This window comes from Ochotona princeps, chromosome 27 (assembly GCF_030435755.1).
Source record: "Ochotona princeps isolate mOchPri1 chromosome 27, mOchPri1.hap1, whole genome shotgun sequence".
Classification (NCBI taxonomy): domain Eukaryota; kingdom Metazoa; phylum Chordata; class Mammalia; order Lagomorpha; family Ochotonidae; genus Ochotona; species Ochotona princeps.
This window is the reverse complement of record NC_080858.1, coordinates 10,199,676-10,220,927: the sequence shown is the minus strand read 5'-3', so window position 1 is coordinate 10,220,927 and position 21,252 is coordinate 10,199,676. Positions and strand designations below refer to the sequence as shown.

Here is a 21,252-nt window from a genome sequence, read left to right as displayed (position 1 = left end):
CCTATTTAATTAGGGCAAATACTTGATATCCACTTCTTCATGTTAAACACACAGCCGTACAGGCCTAGGAGGTCTGATTAATTTTAATATGCACGGCCGTGACAAGTGCCTCAAGGGTAACTGAGTGGAAAACACACATGTGCGCACCAACACACAACCTCCTCCAGCTAGTCTCACCAATCAGTTTCGGAAAGACGCAGCGTATGTTGCCCAGATTAAAGTATTACGATTCAGCAAAGGTCTGGGCCTTTCATGGGAGGGAAAAGAGGCCTCGGAAACAGGTGGCTGGCTCTTCACTCTTGAATCAATGACAGCCCTCAAAGCTGTGGCATAGAAGCAACAAGAAGGGCTGGCATATTCTCCTCTAGCTGGTTTGCAAACATACAGCCTGGGCCAATGGAACTTCTTTAAAGTGACCCAAGCATTAACATGGGGAGTTTGGAAATGACAGTTTTTGCTCAGGATAACAAAAACTGTGCATCTCCCTTTATCTGAAAGTGTCAGAAAATATGAGAGTCATTTTGGTAACGAGCTGTTTGGGATGATTTACACAGTCCTGTGAGCAGACAAACTCATGAACAGCCGGATCAAACAGAACTCTTTCTTATATTAACAAATAGCTCCCTAAACAAGAAATGATAGCTTGATTATTTGCAGAAGGATGAAGATTAATGGTGCAATCCTAAAAAATCATGACCTTTGATGCACCAAGTACACATCTGAGTTAAAGTGAAACATACACATCTTTGCCAGTAATTCTCTTTCAGGGGCAGCTGTGGGTGGGTTTCAGCTGAGCTTCCTACCATACAAAGAAGATTCCCCAAGGGCAATCCTGAACCTGCATCACTCAAACGAGAACATCTTCCAAGAAAATGTAAGTTAATTTTCTGTAACACTTTAATGCAATCACCAAGATCAGGACAAACTAGTGTGATGGATTCCGCTTGAAAAGGAGATGACAGTGAGCAAGTTTCACTTCAGCATTGAAAAATCACAAGGCTGCAAACCCAGCCTCCTCTAACAAAGTTGAAACACTTCTTCCTCGAGAAATAGACTCTGCCACACTTGCAGCGTTTCTTCTTGTACTGACCTCTGAAAAATAAAACTCTTTTCCTTATCATCATTTTCGAGTGTTGATTTCCATACAGTTGCACCTTTGAAAAGGGTGCCTGCAGGTTAGAGTCTAGATTGCTCAACAAGAAAAGAGACATTTTCTAGTGACGGATTGCGTAGATGAACACATAGCCACAGTGCATTAGGAGTAGCCCGCAATGGCAGCGGGAGTGTGAGGAACAGAACTTAAAAGAGCTTCATTGAAAAGTACCCTTGTTTGTCCTTCAGTGGAACAGTACTTACAAAGCCTCTTCAACGTGTACTTTGTCAAAAGGACAGTAAGTAGCTAAACAAAAGCAACTCAAACCTCTGCCAATTAAGGTATCTTGAGGCTTTTCCCCTGATCTGTTCACTTCTTATTTTCCCCACCTCATCAGCTGTGATTTTAGAGCAAGAAGAAATTTCAAAGTGCCTTCTTCTTTGCCCAATTAATGGACTGCTTTGGGATTTTAAATTTAGTGACACCAACCTCCATAATTTCTCCATAAAGGACAGTCATTAAAAAGTTGATAAAATTAAGGGCGATTCGGAACTTCTATTTCAACTTGTCTGTTAATGTGATGCGGTTCAATTAATTTCTAAAGGACCACTCAACAACAGACATTTAAAAGATTAGAACAGGTATAATGATTTACAATGTAAACTCACATGTAGTAGCAGTTGCAAATATCAAGGACTATAGGCCAGTCTTTTCCTAATATTTACATATAATATTGCAGGTCACCAGAGATGAAAATATCTCACTTATATTTATTACCTACTTTAGGAGTTACAACTTATTTTAAGCTTATGACATTTTTTTTAAAATTTCCAAAAGGCTTTATATTTATTCAGAGGATCTAATTATTACATACATTAACACATTAGTTACAGAAATGTAAGGATATTAATACAATTTTGGAAATAAATGTAAGCTATAACAGAGACTGCAATCAACTATCAATTCTTTTTGTGATAAATGCAAATTATAAAATACAAAATAATACCCATCAATATTTTCATGTTTAAAAACAGGGTATATTGTGTTCAATTTGAACATTATTTTTGGTTCATTTAATCTAGAAATAAACATAAAAACTCTTTAACCCGGTCCTACAAATGGAATAGGTGACATTAAACATGTTTTTTTGCATTTTCTGGTAAGAACTGAAATTGCACTACAAGGCATCAGAGGAGACAGGAGAAGTGAAAGAGGATGTGAATTAAAGTCCACATGTATTCGTTCCTCAAAAATATTCTATGATCTACAGATACCTCTGCAGGTGAAGGCTTCAGGCTTGTTGCAATATATACTTTTCAAACCCATTCCATTATTTTTTACTAGTTCTCTCTCTCTCTCTCTCACACACACACACACACACACACACACAAATAAACCCACAGTGAACTTTTTTTGTGAAATCCATACCAAAAGCAATAAACTTTTCATGTAAAGTTAAAACTGGCTGACTTTAGTAATAGGTTGTGCCTTTAGGGTCTTATAATGTAAAATTCTGAACAAAGATTTTTCTGCAGAAGTTCAGTGACAATAGCTCCAGTTGTGTAAATCATGATATAAAGTCTACTTCAAGTAGAAGGAGAATTCCACAAGTCATTCTCACACACAAGAAGCACATGCACCATGCCAAACTAATTCACCAGTATGGGCATCAGACTCCAAGGAGGACGAACATGGACAAGACAGGTGTTCAATAAAATCATATGTAGGATTTGAAGAGGTGACCACACACACGCTTGCTCACATAGAGAGAATGAAAAGGAAAAAGAAGAGTAAGGGAAGGTAAAGAAAGGACAAACTGATCACATAACAGAAAAAGCAAAATCTTACGAAAATCATGGAACGTAAGACCTGCACCTTTCTCTTCATGCCCTATTCACATTCACTGTGGAAACCGAAATACAACAAATGTATGATTCCCATGCTGAATCATCCCTTGTGCTTTCATGTTGGTCAGTTTGGGACTCCTCTCTATGTTCAGGTAGGGCTTTAACTACAAATCTATTTGGGGGAAATTTATATAAATTAATGCCACAGCAAATACCTGTGCCATGATTCTTAAGACTCTTGGGTTTACTGATTTTGTAGTCAATTACATATCCCATATTTCTAGAGTTTTGCAGCTCTGATTCACACTATTTCAGCACATCAAAGTATCCTGAGAAAGTATGATCTACAGAAGTATGGGACACCTAAAAAGAAAGCACTTAGCGATCCAATGACTTAGTGACAGTCATTGGTACTGTTCCAACTTGGTTGTAATTTACAAAGTGCTTTGCTATGCATGATCTCATCTGATCCTTTCAATAGCCCTTTGGGGAAAGCAGGGCAGTCCAGTGTTGTCAGTGGAAGGTAGGCATCCTTTACATAAATATAATTATGTTAGAAACTCCAGGCAAGCAAGTACAGTTTTTTTGTTGTTGTCATGGTATAAAATATAAGGTGGCTTCTTAGCTCTCAGAAAATGTACAAATGCACACATTTTCTTCAGATTGCCAACAATTTCCAGGATCTATAAAGTCCCTGAAGGAACTCATGAATCCTGAGTTTGGAAACTATTTTAGAGTCCTTAGAAGACAGGAGACAACAGAGAAAGGTACTAAAAGGAGGCACATACACTCATTTCACCCTAGACTCTAGGAATGACGTGGCAGAGTAGAAATACAATGATGGTCCATCACAAGAAGCATCCACTATTTCCCATGCCTGCCCTACATACCTAGAGTGAGGCCACTGTCCTCCATCATGCTGAACATGATGAAAGAACAATGTATTACTTTAACTCTGGAAAGCTGTTTACAGGACAATTCAATTTACTTCTCAAAGAAGTTTTCCTTACTGTAGCAAACACCTCATGTATGTTTTAAATATGTGTTCTGAATTTTTAAAATACGCAGTTTTGTGGCCTACAGGAATGTCTTAATCTGTAAATCACAGGAAGGTTTGAAATGAATGATTTCAATGATTCAACAAGCCCAACGACAAATGTGTGTGAGCAAAAGAAAGCTGGACAACGCAGAATGAAACAAACTGGTAAGAAGATAGAGAAAGACTGTGAGTAGAATATTTAGCATATTTCCCAGGGTCTAGCAAGGAGAACCACCCTCGCTTCTGATACAGCTTCCTGCTATTGCAATGACTTTGCTACCCAGTCACTCTATGGCATATTTAAGCATCACCATCATTATGTGAAAGTGGAGATTACAATTATATTTTGTGAATGTACTACCTTAATTTCAGCACCCTGTTCATGAGATTTACATAGATTAAATGAAATGTGTCCAACTGCTTCCTGTTGTATTTAACACATAATTTACAATTGTTTATTTATACGAATACATTAATTTTTGTATTTCATGTGTTTTTCCTACCACAGAATTATTTCTCCAATGCCATGATGCAGGAGTTAGTGCTCACATCTTATGATCATCCTTGTCTACCCTCATTGTTAAATTCCCTATATTTCCTACAAATCCACTGATAGTATGTGATTATTATCAAGTATAACCACAAGGGTCCTTCAAAAATTTTGTGAAAAACTGAATTAAAAGATGAGCTTGTTTCGGTGTGACAAAGTGATATGGGATCAGCAAGAATCATCGTCAACAGATCTTCTGCGGACAGGCCAGAATTCTGATGAAGAAAGAAAACAAACCAATATGTTTTTCTCCTCTTTCAGAACATTTAAACTACTTTAATTAATCAAAAAAGAAAGCCAAAGCTTAAAAAAAGGAACTGTATTTTCTTCCACCCATATGCAATTCTAATTTCCTTTCTAGCCATTTCACCTCAGCAGCAGCCTCTTTTTTCTATGATGCACTATTCTCTTCTAACTTGTGGATTTCTGTGGGTTGGCTGTTGGCAGGGGTGAGGCTGGAAATAATACGGACTTTCCATTGAAATCTGCTTCCCCCCTCAATGAGAGGAAGCAAAGGCATGAATGTGGCACCCTCATAATGATTTAGCTGGGGCTTAATGAAATTTTCATCACAACCTGCTGTTCATTTTAATGGCCTTCAAAAAACAATGGAGAAAAAATAGCTTGAGGGAGGGAAATTTTTCCTGCGGCATGTTATTTGTGAGCTTAACATTCAGTTACAGTCACTCCATTTCCACTCCCCATAACATCATGTTGCCGTTCTCATCATGGAATTGAAACGGTGTTTTGTAGTCTTCAGCACATAAGTTTTGCAGTTCTCTGGTTAAATTTATGACTATGGGTTGATGCCATGGTGCATCAGAGAACTGTAGATCATTTGTTTCTGCTCTGAGGTGTCACTGTCCAGATGCAAGAATGGCAGAAGGCTTCAGTGACCAGTCAGACTCTTTGATTAATGAAGTCTTTACAGACAATGTTACTTTCTGCTTTCTCTAGTTTTCTTTTTGAAATCATAACACAGAAAATTCCTTCAACAATCTATTCCTTTCTATCACACAGTTTTCTATTCTACTTCTAGAGTTTTCTTCCTCATGTATGAAAAACTTACTCATATAATCAACCCTTGATATATCTCTCAGTCATTTCAGTAACTAAATAAATGCTTTGGTCAGGGAAAAAGATCATTGTAGGACTGAATCTATATACAGTTCTGAACAAGGAAGATACATATCTTAGAATCTTGTATATCTGAATAGGAATATATCCAGTGGTTCTATTTCAAACAGAAATAATGTTTCTGAAAACCAGACTTTCAGGGGCTTGCCTAGTTCCATTTATATTCTAAGCTTCCATAAATCAAACATCCATATTTTTCTGTTTATTTTCTTTTTTATATATTTCTGCATATTATCCTTATTAACACCTCACTCCTCATGTATGAAAAGCATGTTAGGGTGGGAAGTGGAATGCTCAAAATGATCCGCCATCATGTGCAATAGGAGTGTTTTTAACAAGCCTTCCTGCTAAGAATTCTCTGTCTCTGCTCTTTTTCCCCAGGTAACAGTCACTGGATATCGCATTTTCCTCCTAATTCCCAATGCTTTTACATATGTCCTAGGCACAATGAAAAATTATTTTGTCTCCTGCCCTACTTGTTTTCATTTGCTGGGCATCAACTTAAACACTGCCACTTTAAGTCTACAGTTCCACTCAAAATCACATTGGGACACACCAAAGTCATACACAAAACACGTCATAGGCAACATTATCTAAAGATAAACCCAAAGTATACACTAGCAACTTACTACATTTAGTTCTGAATGTTAAATGCACCTGAAATCAACATTAGCATGTGAGACAAAAAGTTTCCTAACTCAATGGATGAAGCCAGTATTAACCTAATATTAAAATGTAATAAGAACATTACACAGGAAGAAAAATGTAGGTCAATCTCCATCACAAACTTATGTACAAAATTTCCAACAAAACAATAACAAATCCAAAGACACACACAACACACACACACACAATGTAAAGAACTACAGGACCCAGCACGGTAGCCTAGTGGCTAAAGCCCCCCCCACCTTGCATATGCTGGAATCCCATATGGGCAGCAGTTCTAATTCCAGCAGCCCTGCTACCCATCTAGCTCTCTGCCTGTGGCCTGGGAAAGCAATGGATGATGGTTCAATGCCTTGGGATCCTGTACCTATGTTGGAGACCCAGACAGGCTCTGGGCTCCTGGCTTCAGATTGGCGCAGCTCTGGCTGTTGTGGCTGCTTGGGGAGTGAATCAAAGGACAGAAGATCTTCCACTTTGTCTCTCCTCCTCTCTGTATATCTGATTTCCCAACAAAAATAAAATAAATCTTTAAAAACAAATCTTACAAACCACGATCCAGTGTAATCCATTCCAAGTTTAAAAAGCTGACCCTATATTTGACAAATGCATCACACCAACAGTCTAAGGAAAAATCTCATAATACATCAGTAAACACAGAAAAAAAGACTGATATGGGGCCTATATCACAGTGCAGCAGGTAAAATCATTGCTGGCAAAAATCATGAAATTCAAAAGAAATCAGTGAGGGTCTTTAGAAATGGAGAGAAATTTCACATTAATGGGTAGGAACACTCAATTCTTCCCAAACTGATTTACATCTACCATGGCAAGTTATTTTTATGAATATTAATAAAGTGATTCTAAAGTTTATAGAAGAAGACAACAGGGTAGAGATAGCCAGCACAACACAGAGGAAAAAGCAGCATGGGGGATTCCTAAGAGTGGTAAATATTCACTGCATAACACTCTGTGATGGTTCTTTGACAATTTGAATTTCTCTTCACATATGGAAATATACAACACCCAGAGGGGACCTTAATATAAGCAAATTTAATATGCACTTATAATGTACTTAAAAGGCACAGAGAATAAGAGTGGAAGTGAAAGAGATCAATAGGTATCACCAATGTATGGAATGGTTTATTCCACAAATGTCTGCAATGGCCAGGGTTGGACCAAACTAAAGCCAAGGGCCTGGAACTCTATCTGGCTAGCAGAGACCCAACTACATGAGCCATGACCTGCTTTCTCTCAGGATGTGTATTAGCAGATTCCAGATAAGAAGCAAGAAACCAAGTCTTGGACCAGACATTCAGATAGGGGGTTATGGTCTCCCCAGCAATGAAGCAACAGTCGCCACAAATACTACCCCCTCCAATAAGCTAAAACATATCATTGAGGATTTTGAAGGATATCAGCAAAGCATGCAAAAAAATTTTGACTGTGTTACAAATGTGATACAACCTCATATTGAACAGGATTAGTGAAAAACAAGACACGTCAAGCACATTTGCAAAAGAATGGGATCTGTAAGATAAAAATCTAAAGGAATTTCCCATGAGCATTGTGTGTTTATACAGTGCATCTCTTCCCAATTCTAACATTGTGTTGTAAGCAATTTCAATGATACCAACTGACCTATTCACTGGAATTGAACAGACAAGGCAGTGGCTATGGACAATAGGAAACAGGTTCATGAGTTAGGGTAGAAAGGTACAGGTAAACACAGGATGAGGTTAAACTGCTCTAAGTGGATATGCACTAGTATTCTGGAATATAATTAGAAACCTGGGTTTAACCTAATATATGATGGGTTTTCCAAAATGTCATAGAAAATATACATGATTTATAAAAAATACACTCACGACGCAAAGCATTTTTGCAGCAAAGCAAATTCATCTTTGGATTTCACGACCCTATGAACTCTTTAAAATACCTTCACAGAGTTAAACACAGAACTATTTATAAATACACAGTTATTCAGCCAAGTATACACACATGTATTTCTTCACTCTGTGGGTTGAGAAACCCTCCAAAAATGAACCTTCAAAACCACCTAGTAGAACTGGGATCCAAATTTTGTATTCTAATACCATTCTGCAATTTAAAAAATGGCTGATTCTAGGGCCCTAGCGGCTAAAGTCCTCACCTTGAATGCACCGGGATCCCATATGGGCGCCGGTTCTAATCCCGGCAGCTCCACTTCCCATCCAGCTCCCTGCTTGTGGCCTGGGAAAGCAGTCGAGGACGGCCCAATGCATGGGGACCCTGCACCCGTGTGGGAGACCCAGAAGAGGTTCCAGGTTCCTGGCATCGGATTGGCATAGCACCGGCCCGTTGGGGCTCACTTGGGGAGTGAATCATTGGATGGAAGATCTCTCTATCTCTGTCTCTCTTCCTCTCTGTATATCTGACTTTGTAATAAAAAAATACACAAATCTTTAAAAAAAAATGGCTGATTCTAGAAATAATGCAGAAAATACAGATTAGTTAGCTACCAGCATCTCGATATGGCAAAAGCAATGATCATAGCCACCATGATGGAGGCAGGGTAACAGTCAAGATATGACATAAACACTTGCATATTCCATATGGACACTAATAAATGACTGAATAAATCAATGCATGGTGTATAAAAGATGAACTCCTATGCCGAAAAACACTCATCGGGAGGGGAACCCTTATTCCATACTGCATAAGGATGGATTATAGGTAGTACCTTCCTTTTAAAGACTGGTGTGGAGAGAAAGCAAGGAGCAGTTCTCCAAGCTGGGCACTTGCCAAACATCTGTTCAGCTTGTACTTCAAAGTCAACGTCATCACTCTTTAGCACCACGTCAATGAGATGACATGAAGAACATCTAGCTACCGAAACACCACACTCCAGTTTAAATAAGGGAAACATATTAGGCAAACTCCAATACAAAACATTCTGTGATGTATATCTGGTTGGCATGCCTCCAAACTTCCAATATCTTCAAGGACAGGGACAGTGTGAAAAATTGTCAGAGCCCAAAGAGGTGTGGCAATTCAGGCAACATGGCATCATGGTAGAGAAATATCAGGATAGGTTAAAACTGGACATTTGAATAAACTTGATCAGACATGCCATGCTTGGGTCTGCTTCCTGAACCCAGCTTCCTATTGATGAAGGTCCTGGGAAGTAGTGGTGATGGCTTGAGGGGAAATTACGCTCCTGCTACCTACATGAGAGACCTTGAATGAGTCCCTAAGACTTGAATTTGTTCCCTCTCTCTTTACTTTCAAAAATGAACACATTGCTTTTAAATGGCATTTGTATAAGTTGTGCACTACAGTTGGTGATAACATATCAACATGTCATAAACTACAACAAACAATTTCATACTAATGGAAGATTTTGCTGAAACTAGGTATACAGACAAGACATACATTGGAACTCTATACTATGGGTTTCATTTTTGTAGAGCTAAAACTCTTCTAAAAGTAAAGATCTGTTCATTTAAAATTGTAAATTGTAGTGATGACCCATGGCCATACTTTAGAATATTTGGTAGCTATTTTTCACCAAAACACATTAATGTCAGAGGGCAGGCTGATGCCATAATATTAAGTTAAATAGAAATGATGTAAACCGCTTAATTAAGAATAAAGCTATTCATATTAAAGGAACAGAATCTTTAACAGTTAACATGAGTGAGTGAGAGAGAGAGAGAGAGAGAGAGAGAGAGAGAGGCGTCCGTCAGTAAGGTAATATCCTACATTAGAGTGCCATATTGAGTCCCCACTGCTATGCTTCTGATCCAGTTACCTGCTAATGTGCCTGGTTGGCACTGCAAGATGCCTTGAATGCTTACATCCTGATACCCCCAGGACGGATTTCCTAGCTCCTGGGCTCAACCTAACCCAGACCTGGCTGCCATGAGGGAAACCTTATCTGTACCTCTCTTGGCCACTCTACCTTTCAAGCAAATAGGTAAACCAAAACAAAAAAAAAAAATCTTACACAAAAAGAAATACAAGGTTATGAATCATATCAAGAAGCTATGATTCCAAGTAAGCTACATTTTGTTCTTCACGGCTCTTAATAAGATCAAATTCTTTTTTTTTTAATATCAGGAGAAATTCCACCAAATTAAGAGACAGAGATGCAACAGAAAGGTGTCTGGGCCCTCCTTAAATTGGAGGGAGGGTATAACGTCAAACAAAGGTCAAAATTCTATGGCTGAGCAGATATTTTGAAAATTACTTCCAATTTTAAGATTTGAGATTTGTCAAGCTATTAGCCAAAATCCTTGTCAGGCAGGGATCTTAGAGTAACTAGAAATAATAGATTCTTGCATGATCCCCCAGTTAGACTGATGAACATTTAATGCTAACTATATTCAAACTTCATCGTTGCTCTCCAAAACTAGAATCAGGTCCATTTGCTATTATATAATAACCATGCAGTATATTTTTGGTGAAAAGTACATCTTTATTTGTCATTGTATACTTGTTTAAAATTTCCTGTGTCTGAGGCAGGAGGCGTGCTGTGTGATATGATATACAGGATATAAAATGAGCCATGGTTTACACAGGTCAGTATCTATAACATAAAGGATGACTGCCAATTATGGGAAAGGTTGTGCAATTGTAATTTTTTATTGGTTTGTTGGCCTAACTTTAAAATTAGTCCCTGTGACTATCAGCTGCTGGCTCCCAGCAGTGAATGAAATATTTGCACATGAAATCTTAAAAGAAAGAATCCTTTGAAGATTAACCGATAGGGAGTTAAATAAATCTAATAACAACAGAAAATCACCAAGTCTTGCATACACACTAGGCCCAACCATATTAATTTTTCTCTGTACAAAAAATAGATCTATCAAGGTGGGAAAAATTATTTTGATTAAAAAATGCACAAAATGTAATAAAATCCTAAAACTGTCCTTGAGGAAAGAACGTTCTGAAAATATACCAACTAGACAGCAGGTGTCTGACAAGTCGGTGGCTTTACTGAGCTCCGCTGCCACATTTTTCTCTTAAATCTTTTAAGGTTCAGTTATTTGTAAGCAGAGCAACATACAAGGAGGAAGAGACACATGCTGGTTAACTCCTCAAATGCCAACAGCAGCCTGGCCTGGGCAGACCAGAGCCAGGAGCCAGAAACGCCTCCATGGGAGTAAGGGAACCAAGTACTTGGGCCATTGTATGTTGTCTTCCCAAATACATGAGAAGTGGAGCAGCCAGGACAGGAAGCAGCACTCTGGCACACGATGCCAGCAGCACATTTGGTGACCTAAGCCATGATACCACCACACTGCCCCCCTTGAGTCTCTTCAATTCCCCTGAACCACAGCTTATCCACATGTGAAAATGAAGATATTATGGTACACGTTACTGACAAGGGGGAAAAAATACAGACAGATGTGTGTTTGTGTCTGGAAAACAAATGCATGCATCGTCACAGGAGGAGGTTTCTGCCTTGCCCAATGAATGGACTCCAAGAGAATAAAATGAGAAGCTAGAAGAGTAAGTTACAACCCAGAGAGCACAGTTAGAACCCAGCTTGCTTTTACCTTCTGGCTCATTTTTGATGAGCTCTTCCATTTTCCTCTGCTTCAAGGTGTCTACCACATCTGCTAAGCTGCCTTTGCGCCGTTCGGGGGTCCCCAGTGCTGTGCTGGACAAGGCCTCGCCACTCTGTCGCCCACCTTCTTCTGTCTTCTGAGGTGAGGTAGATGAGTTGTGTGGGGCAAATGAAGACATAACTTTATTGCCATCAACTTCCTGAAAGAAAAATCACAAGAAAAAAAATGTTATTTACAGTTCAGAAACTTTTTTTTTTCTAAATGTTATGAGACTTATTCAACTGCAATACCAAAAGGAAGGAAGTGAACTTTCTCAGCCAGCCAGAGTGTAGGGAACAAATAAAGATGAAAAGGAAGAACAAATGAACAAGGCAGTCACTGGTCCACTCAGAGCAGAAATCAAAATATTAATAATAGCTCATGTTTTTCAGGCCAGTGCTAGTATTTTTGTATTTACTTATAAAGCACTTACAAGTATTATATAAAAAATCATTCTAATTTTCAAAAATACACTAAAAATAACAATGTTAACACAAACATTATTTGGCAATATTTTCACCTGGTTGGTATTAGTTTGCTTAGGGATATTACTACGATACAAACAGGAGTTTGTTGGGGGAGCCTGAGGGATGTGCGCCAAGGCAAAGGCAGCAAGTCCACACCTAAGAGACTCTTCCATTTTATAATTTCATATTTCAAATGGCTTCTATTTCTAATAAACATCACAAAACAGGCCTCTGGTTAGCACGATGCCTTCAGTGGGAAATGTTTAGAAGATTTAATTGAACATGTTCTTGAGGTTAGCAACACACACAATGAAATAAAAACCTCCTGCAAGTGGACGTGAAGGCACACTTCTGCAATTGCTTATTTAAAAACCACATACAAATATTAGTAAACACATAAGCAAACACACACCTCTTTAAAAAAATCACAACTTGATTCTTTAAATAAAAAGGTATGTTTTTGTGAATGACCTGTAATATACCTTAGTTTAATTTCACACGCAGTATCTAATCTAGCAAGAAAACTACATTCTTCCATGTCTTATTTCGAATGGCCCAGAATAGAAATCACCAGATATTAGCTTCACGTTAAATGTTTCTATTTGTTTTTAAAAAGATTTATTTATTTTTATTGGAAAAGCAGATTTACAGAGAGAAGAAGATCTTCGATTTGTTGGTTCACTCCCCAAACGGCTGCAATAACCAGAGTTGAGCTGATTTGAAGCCAGAAGCCAGGAGCTTCTTCCGGGTCTCCCACGTGGGTGCAGGGTCCCAAGGCTTTGGGCCATCCTCGACTGCTTTCCCAGGCCACAAGCAGGGAGCTGGATGGGAAGTGGGTCGGCCGGGACCCAAATCAGTGCCCATATGGGATGTGGTTTTTGAAGGTGGAGGAATAGTCAGGTGAATCATTGCCCTTGGCCCCTAAATGCTTCTATTTGTATTCTCATCCCATCATACAGTGATAAACTTAGAGTTTGTTTATTTGAAAGGTGAAGTTATAGAGAGGGAGAGACAGAGAGCGACCTTTTGCATGCCAGTTCGCTCCTTGAATGACCTCAACTGCCAGACTTCAAGGGAGGAACTCAAGAACCAGGAGCTTCAGCAGGGTCTCCCCCATGGGTGCAAGCGCACAGATACCTAACTATCCTCTGTCACTTTACAAAAAAAATTAACAGGAACTATATATGAAGTGTAGGATCAGGGACTTGAACTGGCATCCACAAAGGCTACTGGCATCAAAGGAAGCAGTTCTATTCACTGTGCCACAGTGCCAGACAAAACAAGAATATTGAGCACAGCTTCATGTCCCACATTTAGAAGTTACAGCTTCCTATTACAGCAACACTTGAAGGACTATAAATATATTAGCATACAAATGCAAATGAAATTATGATTATTAAGACACCAGAGGGTCCAACCTTTGGCAAGTACTGGGTAAGGCCAAAGGCTGCAGTGGCAATGTCCCACCAGGGCTGTTAGTGTCCCAGCTACTCCACATCTAATGAAGCTCCCTGCTAATGTGCCTGAGAAAGCAGGGGAGGGTGGTCCAAGCCCTGGGTTTCCCACACCCACATGGGAGACCTTGATGAAGTTCCTGGCTTCGGACAGTGCTCCCCACTGCACAAACTTGGGGAGAGAACCAGTGGATGGAAGATGTATTTCTCTCTCTCTTTCTGTAACTCTATATTTCAAATAAACAAATATATTTTTAATAAAAAGCAGAAAACATTAAATAAAACATGCCATTTTGCACATATCTGGTTTCCCATACTTTGCAAAGACAAAGGCAATATATTAAAGAGGTGAGCTATTTCACTAAAGTCTAAACTCAAGTAGCAACAGCAGTACAAAAATATATTAATTAAGCATCATTGCTATTCACACAGGAATATTTATCTTATTACTGTTTCACCTGTCTGATTGCATGTCAGCCTCTGGCACCGTTAATGTCTTTAACAGTTTTATGTAGTTAACAGCTGTTTCAGTGTGGGACTCCATTGTTCATTTGCATGGTGAGTAACTTGTTAAAAAGTGCTGGCACAGTCTTTTATTTTTTTAAGAGTTTTTTTTTTTTTTGTAAAGTCAGATATACAGAGAACAGGAGAGACAGAGAGGAAGATCTTCCATCCGATGAATCACTTCCCACGTGACTGCAACGACCAGAGCTGTACTGATCCAAAGCCAGGAGCCAGAAACTTCCTCCAGGTCTCCCACGTGGGTGTAGAGTCCCAAGGCTTTGGGCCATTCTCAACTGCCCCCCAGGCCACAAGCAGGAAGCTGGATGGGAAGTGGAGCTGCCGGGATTAGAACCGGCACCCACATGGGATCCCGGCACCACACCAGGCCCATGGCAGTCATTAGTCAAGAAAGTCCTGAAAATTTTAGAATTTCTTCCATTGGATTGTATTTACCACACATGAAGTTACATGTTCTCCTCATTTGTTAGCAGTTGGAACAAACGAGCTGACGCACAATGGAGTAGGTGGTGTAGACAAGAAATTTATATTTAACCAACTCTTGTGAATGCGAAGAATATTTTGTTGAAAACCTCCTAGAACTAGGATATAAACTTCTGAAGTCTCATGGTAATAAAAGAGTTCCAAGCTTTTTTTAATAAACTTCCTAATCTCTCTCTCTCTCTTTTTTTTCTTTTCAATAATATTTGAGAGGCACAGAGAGTGACAGGCTGACAGCCAGGGAGGGCTTCCAGGAATCGGTCCACTAGGGATAATCCTAGAGTGGCTGACCTGAATCAGGTCTGTTAGGAGCTGGGAAGTTAATCCAAACCTCCCTCGCCAGTGCCATCACTGCTGGTTCACAGACTGTTAGCTGCCAGGTGCGTCTGGGAGCAGCGCTGGGACTGGACCTGCGGCACTCCAACTCCTGTCTTTACCACGACTCTTGTCCTACTCATTATTCTTCAACTCTGCTGAATCTTCATTTCCTTGTCAGCTTTGCTACCAAGCAAAAAAGAAACATTCTGCCTAACCTCTCTGTCCTCATCAAAATACCTTTACAGTTAGCAGGCAAAGCCACTGCCTCTCATACTGGCCCATCATGTGGGTGTCCATCCTGTTCCGGCTGCTCCAGTTCTGCTACAGCTCCCTGATCAAGAGCGGAGGAAGACTTGTGTGCTTGGACCCATGCCGCACACACGGCAGACCATGATGAAGCTCCTGGCTCGGCTGTGCCCAGTCCTGGGCCGTTTGGACACATGGGTAAAGAATTCACAGATAGAAGATGTCTCCATCTCTCCCTCTCTGTAGCTCCTCTTTATTTGCAAGTATCCTCTGTAATTGATTTGGAAGTGAGTATTTTGGGGCAAATGCATAAACTCAATCAATCCTCATGACAGGCTAATGATGATTCTCACTTCACCATTGGAGAAACTGAGAGATACAGACCAAAGTCAATGCCTGAGGTTACATGACCAACAAAAGCTGGGGCAGAAAAGCAATCCCAATCCACTGGGCCCCACAGCCCCTGCTCCTAACCACAGTGCTATTAGATTTCCTATACAAGCAGAAACAAGAGATTGTGCTATATAGCACAGCAGCCTAAGCCGCTGCCTGCAATGCCAGAATCCCAAATGGGTACTGGTCCAAGACCTGCTTACTCTACCTCTGATCACACTTCCTGCCAGTGGCTAATGGTCTGGAAAAGCTACCGAGGCTTTAGCCTGGCCACAAATGAACATTGGGGTCATCTAAAGAATGAATAAACAGATGGAAAATCTCTCTCTCTCTACCACCACCCCCGCACCACCTCTGCTTTTGAAATAAAGAAAATAAATCTTAAACAGAAAAACCGGAATAATATATGTCTTTACCTAGGAGGATCATGGGTGATCAAGAGGCTTCACCTCCATATGTTTAACTTCTGAAGGCTAGTGAGGTTATAATTATGTTTCAGTTAAGCTAACATGTATTTTTATCAGTCCAAATGCACATTGTTTTGAATCATATCCCGAAAGCTGAATGTTAAGAATTACTTAAACTTACTATACAGATTTCATTTTAAAGTGGTTAATCACAATAATGCTGCCCAGTAGCATATTTTTAAACTGTATTTATGAGATGTGTTTGTAACTGTCTTCTCTGTTCTAATAAATAAATGTGTTCGTTTAGAAGAAATCTAGTACAAAGGATTTACACTGCAATTAGATACCATTAATAAAACTTCATTAATTGTAGACTAAATAGATTCTAGTACTAAAAGAACAATATAATATGTTTTTTGATACTCAACAAGTATTGACATGTTCTTATTATCCTTCCCTTCACGGGGAGTTATCATAAATATTAGCAAAAAGTGAAACAAAACTCTAAGACCTTCAAAGGGCCATTATGCAATTAGTCCTACATAAAGATTAAAATACAAAATATCGTATCACACTCACACATATTTTCCAGAAACAAAATGTCACAACTTATAATTGATCCTGTCAAATCCATACATGACAGCTTTAATTAGTACTAGAAAAATACGAGATGATCCTGTAAACAGTTCTCCGGGTCAGGTTTTTAGTATAGTGTTTAAAATGTCCTTGAAGACACCTGCACTCACACTAGAGACAGTGGGTTCAACTCCAGTTTCATCAAACGCAAAGTTTGGCAGGGAGAAGTTGATGATTTGAGTCATTGAATTCTTGCCACCCACTGTGGAGACCTGGACTGAATTCCTGTATCCTGGGTTCCCAGTCTTGGGTCCAACCCAGCACTAGTCTATACCCTGCTATTGACAGCATTTGGAGATTGAATCAATGGATGGGGTGGTCTTTATCTGTCTCTTTTAATTTTTACAGTTTCTTGTAAGTACACTTTTCCAGAAAACTTGTCATGTAAAATCCTAAATCATGCTTACTCTGGATTACAGATCCTTGATGATATTGTCAGTGCTCCCCAAACACACGCATACACACAGAGATTTACAAATAGACACATTAATCAAACAAGTGCACATACAATTTCACATTGAGAGCTAGAGTCTTTTTTTAAATCTCATAGTTACAACCATGAACATATTAAGATCTATGAACTCCTATGAACTGTGATTCAGGTTTAAGAAACTGACTCCTAAATGCATATCTTACCAGAAAAGGATGACAAACTAATCAATATAGCATTATATGATGTTAAGCACTGAATTATTTGCCCAAAATTCCTCAAATTATAGCTTTCTCAATAAATGAATCAAAATAAACACAATGAAGGTAATACAGCCAAATTTTACTGTTCTTAAGTGTTTAGGATGACAAACACTCTGGGTGTGCTTTAAGCAGTCATAATAATGTTAGGGAATAAAGAGAATATTGTTATGGCAATCACTGTCTCTCCTTTAGCTATTTGGCCTGTGATAATGTACAATAAGAACATCAGAAATTCACTGCAAATTTTTCTAACCTTAATATCACATGTAACAAATCACACAGAGACACATCAAGTCAATTTCAAAATATTAATTTTCCTAAAAGTAAGACATGAATATAAGCAGGACATTTGAAGGCAAAACTGGGAACACTTGTCTTGGGGTAGGCATGACTGGGAAGAGAACATGGTCAGCTTCCAAAACCCACCAAAGTCGGCTCTTAGACTTCTGATGACAGCTGATTTCAAAGCCACCCGATTTAAAGTGTTTTCTTAATTTTGTCTGTAACAAAGATGCCTGGTGTATATTTTGCTCTGGCAGCTTTTAAAAAGAGGGGAAATGGCAAAAGAACTTTTGTGTGTGTTCTTTCCATAGTAAAAAACAGAGTCAGGACTTTTACAACTGCTCTCCCTGGAAGAGAGAAAGAAGATACTAACAACATCTTTGGAACAGTGGCAGGGTCTTATAATATCAGCAACTTCTAATGTCTATATCACCACAAGATACACAAACGGGCAGTCCAGCTTTTAGACGAGTTATCCATAAATCTGTCTAGGTATGTGGCCAGCAAGCTACATGTACACTAAGATTCTCTAGGGAATGGTGATGGGTGCTTACTAAGCCTGAATGCACTCACTCTCGATGGCTGGTAGGCTGTATGCCTGAGACCCCACAGACGGGCTAGTAAGGAAGGCTTAATTTAGGTATGAACAGCTTAATACTGTTGAAATCCCCTAAAAATTAACACATATAAACATACACAAAATACATATTTTTTTGCTCTTTGTTCTATGGAAATGAAGCACTGATTTATGTCCTGCTCAGTTTTAACTTACAAAAAATACCGAGGAAACCTGACAGGATCCACTGCCTCTTTCAGGTAGATAATAAGACACTGGCGGCAAATCTAACATATCCCTAATAGTGATAGGTCTCATCAAGCTTCAGTCAAAATTACATTTATAAAAATTACCGCATTATATTTCATTTACTTTTCAAATTCTAGAATCTAATTCCATATTCTAAACATTTTAAAATGAATTTTGGGGCAGTACAAACAGAAGTGAGTGCTGTTTTTTTTTCCTTTTTCAAAGTCTAAAAATATAAACTTTTAAATTTGCTATTCAATAGGATGGAAATTCTGCAAATGTCTAAGTCAGTTTCCATTTCTTCACCAAGCACTAAGATGACATGTTAGCCCAGGCTCATATTTAATCACAGATGAGAAAACTCAATCACCACTTAAAACCACATTCATCAGAAAAATGCATTTTTATAGTGCTAACCAACAGGAAAGGGCAGAAGCGAGTCAAGCAGCAGGTGACTTGTGTGAAGTGGACTCGCCAACGCTAGTCGGCCAACCAGTGTCCATGGTGTCACCTGGCAAACTGTCTAAGAATTTTCTCAGGCTTCCCCCTTCACTTCTTGAAATTAGCTTAGATGAGAGAGCCTCATAGGGATGATTGAAAAGGCTTTCCACTTCAGACTGATGCATGAAGTTTGAGAACCACTGTGTTACAGGAAAAAAAAAATTAAAGGCAGGGGACATATTGAAGAGAGAAGAAAGAGAAGGAGAAGGTGGTGAGAAAGAATAGCCAAGGCTGTGGTGGGAGAGAAACATGTCCTAAAAGGGACAGGAAGCATGAACAGAGCGGGAAAGACAGCTCCAGTCCAGGCAGGAATGATGGTAAAGACGCCAGGCAACCCTGCACAGCAGGGGGTGAAAAGCACAGCATCTGTTGGCAGCCAAAGACATGGATCATATTTTTTAAACAGTCAATTTGGCATTTGTTCAAACAGGTTTATGTTATTTTCTTCCTAATGCTAATTTCTTCCTAACTATATAGATTAGGGAATCTGAGACTTGCATTACAAGATTTCCATCATAACTAAACTGAAGAGAGAGATTTTTTAGAAAAGAAACAAAAAAAAAACTGATTTAATAGTTTGATCTCATTGATACAGTGCAAATAAAACAATGAGGTTTCTTTGGTCTTGTTTCTAAATCACTGTCAGATTGCTGTTCAAATTCTAGAGAATGAAACTCAACTTAAGGGAACAATTTCTTATATTAGAGAAGATAAAAACAGCTCAAATGGTTTTTAAAAATCTTCATTTTTTAAATATATATATACGTATATATATTTAATTGGAAAAGCAGATTTTACAGAGAGAATGAGAGATAGAAAGATCATCCACTGGTTCACACCCTATAAGACTATAATGGCCAGTGCTGAGCCTATCTGAAACCATCTGGGTCTCCCACATGGGTGCAGGGTCCTAAGGCTTTGGGCCATCCTCGACTGCTTTCCCAGGCCACAAGCAGGGAGCTGGATGGGAAGTGGAGCAGCTGGGACACATATGGGATGCTGGTGCTTGCATGGAGAGGATTAACCAATTGAGCCAACGCACTGACCTCCCCCCCGCCCCCCGCCAAATAACCTCACTTCCATGTAGATAGCACATGGGCAAAGATGTTGAGCCAACGCACTGACCTCCCCAGTAACCTTACTTCCACGTAGATAGCACATGGGCAGAGATGTTTAATAATTGGGTTTCCTTTTTCTTCTTCTTCTTTTTTTTTTTTTTTTTTGCAAATACTGCTTCAGGATCCCATTTGCTAAGAATCTCAGAAATGCTATATTCAAGAATTAAACATATGTTTTCACATGCTCTCAAAGCCATTTAATAAGAAAAAGTGGCATTTAGAGAATTGCTAATACATTAATAGAACCTATAAAAGCAAAGGGCATTTTGTGCTGTGAAATTTTAATCTCTTTCTGCTGATGGCAGGCATGCTTTCTTACTGGTCGTTAAACATCTCAGACGTACACGTTAAGTTGGCTGATAAGCTCTTCCCTGATACTGCAAAGATCAATTTCAAGATGCTTCTAAACAAAAATTAAAATACATTCCCAAACATTCCCATTCACATTTCTCATTTACAATAAACTTATTACTTGTATAACTACCCACTTATTATATACAACAAAATCTTCTGTCATTTCCTTAAGTGGTTTCTAGGACATTTATACTGTTCTTCTTCATGAGTCTGCCTACGTACCCATCCAACGTGTGAGTCCAAATAAAAAAGGAGACTTGAGGATATCCTCCTAGTTGGCATGTTTGAATGCTGAATACTGAAAATTTGGAAAATGACATCTTTTTGTCTCACCCAGAAAGGAATGTTATTGCTTACACAAAACAGATATGCAGGGAATGTTAAGGGTGTTCACTAGCGCTGCTCTTAAATGGAAAGTGATTAAACTTTCAGCTCAGTGAGAACTATGGGTCACCCACCTAGCCAAAGATGAGGACAGCGAAGAGCTGGAGGGCAGTGGTTAAGCTACCTCTGACATCAGGCAGTGTTCAGGACGCTAGGATGACTCTGCCACTTCTCCACTGTTTAAACTTGCAAGTTTTCTACATTCTCTAAACCTCCGTTCCCTGATGTATAAGGTAGGATAGTGAATGTTAACTCATTCACACAAGTAA

The 21,252-nt window shown here is 39.1% G+C and overlaps 1 protein-coding gene across 6 annotated transcripts in view; it reads right to left on the bottom strand.

The window, feature by feature from the left end:
* Positions 1-21,252, bottom strand: part of SOX5 (SRY-box transcription factor 5) — a 569,607-nt gene that overhangs the window by 284,945 nt on the left and 263,410 nt on the right. For all 6 annotated transcript variants that reach the window (XM_058655909.1, XM_058655908.1, XM_058655911.1 and 3 more), the window contains one exon: positions 11,873-12,083. In XM_058655909.1, the coding sequence (XP_058511892.1) occupies positions 11,873-12,083 (211 nt within the window). The remainder of the gene's footprint in view (positions 1-11,872; positions 12,084-21,252) is intronic.